Source organism: Ixodes scapularis, unplaced genomic scaffold (assembly GCF_016920785.2).
Source record: "Ixodes scapularis isolate PalLabHiFi unplaced genomic scaffold, ASM1692078v2 PGA_scaffold1__304_contigs__length_218370807, whole genome shotgun sequence".
Taxonomy (NCBI): domain Eukaryota; kingdom Metazoa; phylum Arthropoda; class Arachnida; order Ixodida; family Ixodidae; genus Ixodes; species Ixodes scapularis.
This window is the reverse complement of record NW_024609846.1, coordinates 96409982-96420579: the sequence shown is the minus strand read 5'-3', so window position 1 is coordinate 96420579 and position 10598 is coordinate 96409982. Positions and strand designations below refer to the sequence as shown.

Below are 10598 nucleotides of genomic sequence, written 5' to 3'. Positions count from 1 at the left end.
CACTAGAGTGAAGGTTTCGTAGTATTTGCGAGATCTAATGTGTGCACTGTGATTACTGTCTCTTAGAAATGATTGTTTATAACGCCATCAAAAGTTTTTCGAGCCAAAAAGAGAAAGGAGGATGCCCTAAAAAAAGAAAAGGAAATATATGGGAACAGTGTGTTCCACTGCTATTCAATGGATGGCGCCAGTGTGTCCTTGTCATAAGAAATCGCAGGAGGTCGTAACGCACTCCTTCGAGAGCAGTCGCTCACGACCGAGTGAGTTACAACTTGACATCTGCCGTAGCCTCATGGGCAATGTACGGAAGCAAACCTCCTTACACATCTGTAATTCCTCCCTTTCTTCCCTCCTCGTCCCCCCTGCCTAGGTGGAAAACTGATGGAAAATAAATCTCTAAAATCGCAAATAAAAAAAATTAGAAAAAAAGGTATCAGAATGATGATAATGCAATTAATGCAAAGGTGCATGTGTGCTAGCCATGTTTGGAGATTTGTTTGTCCTTTCTCCCCCTTGCTCCCCTACTGCAGGCATTATTATTGCTCTTTCTGTATCAGCATGTGCTTTATCTCACGAACATCTACAGTGCTGACAAAGGGCCGGGTGCGAGTGCATGGTTTTAGAACTTTCCTTCTGAGAGCGACTTCTCAGGCTGACAAGGCAATCTGCTTAGTTAGACTCCCGGGCATGGGCCCAGGAGTCTCCACTGTAGAAGTCCGCGAGATAGAGCGAAATATGTCTAAAATGCCGAAATGCCGCCTTCCCCAGGCACGTCTCAAAAAAGGAGGCATGTCGCTATGTTTTGTCACGTTTTTCTTGGAATAGGAAAAGAGGGCACAAACGATTTTAAATGTGGGTATTCCAGGATGTGCAAGGTGCATAGATTTAGTTTTAACCCTAAAAAGATGGACTCGAAAACGACTTTAGCAACCTTCTAAGTGCAAAGACACTTTCAAACCAAGCCAACGTGCAAATTTAATAGCCCTTCCAAAAAAAAAAAAATTATATTACACGGTGTTATTGCATACAAAACGTAGGAACACAGCGATAAAAAGATTGTATTAAAAAAAGGAACTGTCAATGAAGAACACCCCCCCCCCCCCCCCCCCCAATCACTGAAATGCATTGAGAAAGCCCCCACAAATCACAGCTCTCCCACGTCCTGTCCTTGCACAGCACTCAGGGAGTGGAAAACGACGACACCGGCAGACCGCAGAAACTCCCTCGCAGCGGCGGGTTCTTCAAGCAGAGGCGACAGAAAACAGAACGAAAAGCTTGCATAATCGATGAACGAGGTCGGGAGGTGCCCTTCGATGGCCCCTTGTCTCCCAAGAAGCAGAGCCGTCTCCCACTTGCTAACGGCTTAGGCTCCACGAGCATTTCCGGCAGCGAGATCACGTGTCTTTGACACACACGCACAAATGCAAACAAGAGCGAACCGCGCAATGTCTGTTCCTTCGTCCCAAACTTGACCGACAACCGGGCTTGCTGTCTTCTCGCGTCTTTGGAGAGTTCGCCGTCAAAAAGGAGACGAGAGTGAAACGGAGGGCACTACTTTGGATTCACCATCATGCCTTCCTCCCGTCCATGGTTAGGCTGCTGCACGTCGCCTTCGGCCGCCTGTGGAGTTGAAGCGAAACGGATCAGTATCTGGCAATAACGCAACTCTTACTTCCTACCAGGTATAGCACATTGTGCACATCTTGCATTCCTTATGTCAACGCTATAATTACAGCAGTTTGATACTTCAGAGTAGACACATGTTCAAGGATAAAAAAAAACGGCCACAGGATGGCCAGGAAAACATACTTTTCATGCAAGACGCCTCAAAATATTAGGCACTGTAGAAAATCAGACATCTGCATTGGGTCCTTATTTCAAACACCTTTTGTTCATGTTCCGCCGACTGAAAAGCATGGCAGAAGAGTTCAAGCGTGCATCTAATAACGCCACACTGCCTTGCCTATCTGCCATCGTCACCGTCACCATGGTAGCAAAACATCTGCTAAATGGATGCACACATGAAGCCAGCAACAGCTGATGTCATTTTTTAAGCAACGTCCGCAAAAGTTACACAAAAAGCATAGGCTCGCAAAAAGATTACGCTCATGGTCACTCCTCGCTTCGCTCTGTTCCACTAGGGGAAGATAAATTAAAATCTCAGGCTTATGCTTACGGCAAGCCTCAGTGGAACCGTCAAGGGTTCGGAATAAGGCTACCACGTTGCAGAAAGCCGAAAACAGCATGTCAGCAGCCCACCTTATTACAGGCCAGCAACATCAATACCGCCCTGTCGTCATCAACCACCAAAGTTACGCTGCGTTCAACTTTGGCTAACATTGCCATGTGGACTTTAGCAGACAGTGTAAAAAAATGGTGTCAGCTGCCGCTTTCTTCCGCTCTGCATTTGCACTTGCAGCAGACGCTTTGTTGCCATGGTGACGGCACCATAGCAGACAGACCTCATCGCGCGAAAGAACACGGTCGTGAAGTGAGATCAGGTGATTGCTTGGGCTCTTGAGCCGCACTATTCAATGGGTGGAATGTGAACAAAAACAGTTTAAAATAAAGACTTAACGCAGATGGTTGATTTTCTCCACACCGTGAAGACAACAGTGCTTCTTCGTAAGTTACATCTTTAAAAAAAAATTTAGCTTTCAATGAGAGTAAATAAAAATTTAATATCCCAAGAGCTTTTCTTTCTACATGATCCCCTATCAGACCTGAAAGGTCGGCATACTGCACATCAGGCACGTAGCCAGGATTTTGGTTCGGGGGGGGGGGGCCTGCCCTTGACAAAATGCTGTATGAGGGGGAGGGGGGAAGAGGAGGTCCCAGCAAAATGAAAGATTTCAGGGGGGGGCCCGGGCCCCATGGGCCTCCCCCCTGGCTACGTGCCTGCTGCACATATATAAAATCTACTTCTAAAAGAAAAGCATGCTATGGTAAAATGGAACATTGTGTTGCACCAGCTAGATAGAATAATCATATCAAAAATTACCATAGCACCTCTTGACATGTACATCATGTGGGCTTAAGCTTCACGATAGCATTGACCAAGTAAAACCGTAACTCCGTAACTCAGAGAGCGAAGCACAAGTGTGGGCGCACATGTTCTGGAAAGCTTTTTTTCCTTGGTGTGCTGTCACAATGCAGAGAAGCAGCAAAGTGAGAAGCTGACATTAGTTAGTAAGAAAAACTGGAAATATTTTCCAAGCCCTTTGGAATGGCCTATTGAAAGTCCCCTTTTTTAAAATATTTTTCATGAATTGGAGTGGACTTGCTGTGGCAGATGTGTGGGCTCCAAAGTTAGTGGTTTGTTGATTTAGTAGTGCCCACAACAAAAGAAAAGGTGGAAATGTCAGAATAAGGAAGAATCTTACTACAGAAATGCTCAAATCAAATCTGGAGCCTATGTGCACAATTTATCTGCTGGTGCAGATTGCAATTGTTTAATGGGAAGCTGAAGCAGTTTTGTATTCGAGGAAACACACTTAAATTGTCATTTGACCTCCAGAATCTATAATATCGAAATTATATTTTAATTTGGGGCATGGAAGCTGCAGAAAGTCATTTTCAAAGTATCGCTCCTTCCCGAAGCGTGATGTCACAAAAGGAGTTTTCGGAATCTCCGCTCTCGTGCATCTTCAGTGTTTATCAAAGCTATGCACGCTCGCTCTTGCTCTTTTTAAAAAGGGCAGAAAAAGACGTCACAACTGGTGCCAGTGAGGGGCAATATATCTGGCAAGCTTGAAATTGCACAGGTGGCCCTCGAGCAACACGCGCTTGGTGGCCGAAAGATCCTCTTATGACGTCACAACTGGTCTGAGGTTTTTCGTGTTTTTTTCGTGTTTATTTACATCTTCAGGGAAAACAAACGTGAAATTCAGTGAATGAAAAGCGCCGAATAAATAAGGCCGAAAAATGAAAGCCGTTTACAATTAATTCCCTGTGACGCCGGATTAGAGCGCAGCTCTTGAGGAGGATGGAAGCGTACTGAGGTATAGGTGACTCCTTGAGGTCACGTAACCTCAGGGGGGGTCACGTGACCACATGACCCCTGGGAAGGGGGGGAGGGGGTCACGTGACCTCGCGGGTCATGTGACCTCAGGGGGGGGGGGGGGGGGGTCACGTGACCTTGCGGTTACGCCGACGGCGACGCCTCTCAAGCAGGAAACGGTCCCCTAAGAGCTGCGCTCTAAAAGGGAACAGAGACGAAGCGCACTTTGAACTGAAGGTTTATTGAAACAACACTGACTATTAATACTGTCCATCTGAGTGTTGGCTCAAAAAGAAAAACTCTTTATCTGTCAAGTGCAGTGATGGCGCACTAATGCAGACTCTCCCCTTGCTCTCTTATGCGGAATGCCTCATGTATTTCTCGCGCTGTTTTGTTTATGTATCTGCTCAGAACAGTTGTTTCTTTCAATTCCGGGCCACATGGGCACCTATCACAGTGCACCGCAAGATTGCCCGACGAGGACTGTTTCACTGACCAGGCATGTTCCCTGGCCCTCTCATTTATGCAACGCCCCGTTTGGGCCACACACGATTTCCCACAGCTCATACCACTGATGTTGCACACTCCCCATATTGCTTAGCGTGTTTCTTTTGGCACACTTTACCCTCTCCCTTTTCATTGTTTATTTTTGAACATAGATGAGACAGCTTGTGTGGTGCTGAAAACACCACTGGCACTTCAAAATGAGCCGCCACTTTTTTTAGATTGTGAGATAGATTGTGAATGCAAGGAATCACCGCCGGTCTTGTTGGTTGTCTGGAAGGAATATGATCATTATCTTTTTTCTTCATCTAGGAAACAAGGTTATCCACTACTTTCCCCAAGAAGCGATCGGGGTGCCCTCCCAGGTTCACGAAATAAAACTATGCTGGAATCAGCCTCTATCTCATTTATTGAAAGAAGTGTTTCAGATTCCCTTTAAGTATAGCATTTGATGTAGAAGGCTTTTATACAAGTACCGATGAAATTGAAGCAAATATTCAAGTAATGAACATTAATGTGCAGCATGTAATATAGTAGTCCTCAGAGAATGCTGCAACTGACTACTCCCTAAGAACATTTAAAGGTGTGCTTCTTATTTAAAGGGGTTAGCTTATCCTGCCTACATGATAAAAAAACAGAAAGTAGCAGCATCAACTTGTTTCAACACGCAGCAAACACACCTGAAGGCCTCAACTAAGGCTCGTAAGAAACTCCAATGATAAACCAGCAACACTTTAAGGAGCACAAAATCGATCTTGGTCAATGCAGCATCAAATATACAGCACCAGTATCAGCGATGCGCTAAATAAATTCTAAAGGAAAGGTTAAAAAAGAGCCATGCACCAAGCAAAATGCTCACATCTTGAAAGCAAGCAAATTCATCAGCAGCATGCATCACAGGTCAAGGAAAAAAGAGCTGGTGGGTACAGCGCGAGCATCGCCTCTTACTGAAATAAAGAAGGAAAGTGGCAATCTGGATATTAGTTCTTCTTCAACGAAACGATGATGACAAGGGGGGAGGAAAAAGAAAAGGGATTAGTAGAAATGTGAACGGGGTACGAGCAGATACAAGACACGTTTGACAGGAAGTACAAACTGAAAGAGGTATAGACGAAAGGATGTTAAAAGGTCATTTGACGAAGTGTGGAATCTCATGCGGAAAAGCATGCGAAGTGTGTGAAGGAAGGCGTCAGCTGCAAGTTCGGCTGATCCAATGCCATCAATCGCCCGGGCCTTCACCTGGTCGTCGAAATCGGCAGCATCCGGAAAATGTTTTCCCTGCGCGGCATCTCCAGCCGCTCCAAACGGTCCATCGTCTTCTTGGTCTTCCGCTGCATCGTCGTCTTTGGCTGTGCCGGTTACCGGAGAACAACGGTCAAAAACGTTTCACTCTTACAAACAAGATAGAAAATAAATTTCGGCTCGACAACCAGGGATCGGGAAGTTCTGACAGTCAACAAAGCTTTAAACCTCCGAGGTCACAAGTCGGATGTCACCCGACAAAACAATATTGCCGTAGTGGTCAACGTTGGGGCGTCTCATTCCTGCTTTGCAGTTGACTGTTGCGCACGCACAAACAATTTTGGTTTGTGCCATCTATCATCAAGAGCGTAAGCGTGATGCCTTTCATTTTTTAGCTTTACGCAAGATGGTGTAACTTTTTTCTACTTTTCTTTTGTGAACGAGCAGAATTTAGCATGCACATTCACGCATAGTTTATCATGGCTGCTTTCTATCTGTCCACTTTTTATGAAAAATATGTTAGCGATTCAAGTGACGCTGATTTTAGCAGAGGAGACAAGACTGAAAGGGGTACTGAAAGTTCCCGTGATGAATCCTCAGAGAATGACCGTGACAGTTTTGTAAATGAAGGTGATCAGGAGAGCCTTACGGATATATTACTATTTCTCAAAGCTGGAAACGGATCCAGACCTAGACATTGAAACTCCTCGTTGTATAATCAAAGACCCCTCATTTCCATTGTTTGTTTTTTTACAGACACCTTGATAGAGAATTGGATTTTGCGACACTAAGTGATTGTATTGTTTGTAGCGTAAAATGATTCTGACCTGTGGGGCCAGTGAGGCAAAGAGTCATATGACCCCAAAAATTTACCATATTAATGATAATCAGGCGGATTGCCTCCGCAATGAACAGAAGGAATTCAGAAGTAACTGATAGGTTACGCTTGATATACAATACACCAAGCATCTGAAGAACGTATGAAGCATCCAAAAGCAAAAGGATATAACTACTATCCCATAATGCCATGCAGTTAACAAATAAGCTTGTAGTTAAGCTTTTTAAATAAATATATGTGCAAAAACTTCAGACTTTTTGCAAACAAGAGCATAATCTCTATGCTCCAGCAATGTCGGTTCCCATCGACCCGAAAACCGAAGAAATTAATTCCGGACTTCCAGATCTGTAGAGGTCCTATGACTAATTTGAGGAAGCATGTGGAAGCTACCAGCTTCTTGGTATGAATGCAGTGTGTCCCAAGCTGCCTGCTTTAGGTCTCTTGGGCGAATAGCAGACAAAAGAGAAAAGTCGCTGCTGACGGAAGGCACATGAAGACTCCGGGTGACTAAAATTCACCGTTTTCATACTTTCCTCGAAAAAATTTATTGTAGGGTCATTGAAACGTACCTAAGCACATTTTTTGTTGTGGAACAAAAAACACAGATGTGTCTACACACCAGGGGCAACACGATGGAAAAAAACTTCAGGAGAAAGATAAATGTTGATTGATTAATTGAGTGAGACTTAGTGGCACAAGGGCGAAATGTGGCCAAAGAGTGCCAACAACAAGATAACATAAATGTTTAAAAGTGAAGTTTAAGTTCCAGTTTCAGGTCTCTAACACGCTCTAATTAACGATCCCTGGAGCCACTTGCGTTTTGCTCCACATTATCTGGCCATGGCCAGGCCATTTACGGTAACCAAAGGATCGAAAGCTAAGCAGCAGCATTGAGCTCTATGTATCATTGCGGGCCAAAACTCTACATGAAAATACCTTAGTCTCATTTGTGCCTCACCATCAATAAAAAAACCATAAGGAATCGATCAACCTTTTATATATTTTGCTGTTTGAAGATGTTGGTACATTCATACCTTGCCTGTAGTATTACAGGTGCTCGTAAACAGAAACCAAATGCAATGAAGAAGACAGCACAGAATTGAATGCAGCCTCAATATGTACACCAAGTTCAGCTACAATAACAAAGCATATTACCTGTAAAAACCACAAATAGTTGACATTGGCAGATTCAAACCAGTGAGACTGAAGCAGAGGAAGGTTTAGCTAGCCCTTCCTAAACCCAAAATCCTTTTCAGACCATCTAAGATAGCACACACACACACATCAGAGGCTTGGCCAACAAGGAACAAATACCGCATTGGTCCCTAAGGTGTCTTGCCAACTAATGAGTGTGTCAGTATGCCTCCAACTTTGAGGGATCATTGCATGCACTTGTAATTGGGTGGTGGAAAATGGCAGCTCCACTATAATCCTTGCAACATCTGCCTCCACCCTCTTTGACCAATGGAAAACTTTGGTCAAGAATGAGTAGAAAATGAAAAGCACTTGACTTGCTTACCTTCAGAGAATTATATACAATTGAAACCATATCATGAAATAAAACTGATAGAATGACTGATAAGACCTGGCATAGGAACCATCTGCACCAAGTCGAGGGTCGAGGGGGCAGCGGACAAGGTACAGAAACAAGATCTTCTTTACTTTTGTTTTTCCTGCCACACAAGCAGAGCTAAAGCACTTTCCAAGAAATCTGAGTTAGGAGCGGACTTCTGTAGCTTTTTGGCACATTAAATCAGTTATTGCACTTAACTTGAGGAGAAGTAAAATGTAAACTGCATTTATTTTGAAAATGATGCGCAGCGATTGCCGCACGGAATGCGTTAAGCCTCTCTGCTGCCAGTTACCTGTCCACAGCGTCATGACGTCATCGTCGGCATCCCCGAGCCAGCTCAGTGGCGAGCGAGGGTCATCTGACACGGTCGATGACATCACTTTTGCTAGTTTTTCTCTCCGCTATCGCGCTCACCTGCAATCAGCGCGCCGCAATGGGCGGGGCTACGTCGAATATTTTACATGGCGATTACGACGCTGCTACTAATAAGATTTTACAAAAAGACTTAAGACGTCATTTTTAAAATGCCTACATTAAAACTTTTACAGTTTTTTTTTGTTTTTTTTTTCCATATTTAAAGATCTCTTTAGCTTTCCTTGAAGAATGCAATAATACAAAGCAATGTCCTGCGAAGGCGCTTCTTCCCAAAAATGTGGCAAACCAGAAAAGCGCTCGCTCCCTACCTGGATTGACGTACTCCTGGTTGTCCTCTTCCGCCTGCCGGCCTCCCTGCCAGGCAGCCCCGTTCCTGTGGCCTCCCCACAAGAGGTTCTCCTCATGGCCCCTGGCAGGGGCATTGCCTTTCTTGGCTTGGGCAGCTTCGCCATTCACCGGCTTCGGAGGAACCTCCACGTCCGGTGCCGCTCCCAGCACGGGCACGGAGTCGCCGCCCGCCGCCACCTGGTGGTCTCCCGCCTCGCCGTGGGCTGGCTTGGCCACTGGCGGGCGCACTTGCATCTCTTTGTTTCCATCGGCGTGCCCGGCAGCCGCTTCTTGCTTCTTGGGAGCAGCAATGGCCTCGTCCTGCGGTGGGAAAATGGGAGGATAATAGTGACCGCGTTAAAGGGGACGGGACACGCCAAAAATAAAATGTGAGACAATTATACTGCTAGGAAACATTGTATGTTCCTCTATTCTTGCCGAATTTGTTTCCAAAATGGAGCGATAGTTCCGTAGACAAATCGATTTATATGCGGGATCCTCAAATCCACCCTGTTCGAAAATGTTAACGCGTTTGTTGGGTTGTCAACATTGTTCTCACAATGCACAGCGTCCCCTTGCACGCATTCGCAGACTTGACCCTCTTTGCGTCTCGAACTTCGGCTTCCTCGTTTACCTTCGGCGTTTTGAGCATGTGGTTTCGAGACAATGACATCTATGGCATCACTTGTTTTGTCGGAGCCTTCGACAGTGATCGCAGCGGCGATGGGAGTGACTGTTATAAAAAAATGTTGGAAGCTGGTCATTTTGATTTTGGCCCACCGACAACCGGCTCCGGCGATGGCGACAAAATCGTCACGGACGAATTCGCCGTCGTGAACGGTGGGCCAGCATTATTTTTTTAATAATACTGGCTCTCCCACAAAAGCTAGATAGACCACACAATATGGGCAAAGTGAGTGGGGTTGATTACTCTCTGTTTCAGGCTTCAAAATTGGCTTGCATGCATATAGTTTCATTCATTTACTGCTTTGTTATTGTAATCGTCTGATACCCTCCCATTAGGGGGTGCAGATCACACTGGGTGCAGTGCTCAGGAGGGTGCAGCTGGGCAACGAAAGGAGGGGGTTGTTGTGGCGGGCCATGAGAGCGGAAGGGGGCGGGGGAGGGTATCGCAGCGGGCCACAAGAGGGGGGGCGGGGGTCGCAGCAAGCCACTGCCCCAAGTGACACTGACCCTCGTGATGCCAGTGGTTGAGAACCACAGCTCTAAATCTTTCAGAACCATGAAATCCTTCAAAGACATTTTGTTAGCTTAGGAGCCGCTTGGTATAACAAATTTAGCATGCTCACAGAGCACACTAAAGTGAGACGCTTATTGTACCAGATGTTACGGGAATTATTGATGCAGAGGAAGACATATACAACCAGTCACTTTAAATTGTAATGAAGCATAACAAGAGCCAAGGGCAGAGAGAGATCAAGGCACCCAAGTTACACTCACCCCATCCCCAATCTCATTTTCAGGTGCTTGGAGCGGCGGCTGCTCTTGATCGCTCAGATCCTTAGAAAAGAAAGTGGCAGAGAGAAATTTACAAAAAATTGAAGTGAAAGTTACAGAGTGAGCTAATTTTATGCTTTTTGGCTGTATGCTTATAAAGTATATATATGTGACGGGCACGCATCAATTATCAAGCACCGTAGCCAGTGACAGGATAAGAACACAGTAGATGCTCCGTCTCAAGCATGCGCTCGCTGCATTCCACTGGGCTTTGCCTGCAC

General features: G+C 45.4%; 1 protein-coding gene across 9 annotated transcripts in view; it reads right to left on the bottom strand.

Annotated features, from left to right (window-relative positions):
• Window positions 1-955: 955 nt before the first annotated feature.
• The window catches only part of LOC8029608 (Golgi integral membrane protein 4), a 49767-nt gene continuing 40124 nt past the window's right edge, over window positions 956-10598 (bottom strand). For 3 of the 9 annotated variants that reach the window (XM_029974748.4, XM_040501225.2, XM_040501224.2), the window contains exons 11-14: window positions 10321-10380; window positions 8841-9180; window positions 5744-5853; window positions 956-1620 (exon numbers count right to left, since the gene is read on the bottom strand). In XM_029974748.4, the coding sequence (XP_029830608.2) occupies window positions 1552-1620; window positions 5744-5853; window positions 8841-9180; window positions 10321-10380 (579 nt within the window). In that variant the 3' untranslated portion in view covers window positions 956-1551. The remainder of the gene's footprint in view (window positions 1621-5743; window positions 5854-8840; window positions 9181-10320; window positions 10381-10598) is intronic. The other 6 variants (XM_040501229.2, XM_040501228.2, XM_040501226.2 and 3 more) reach the window with 3 other exon arrangements.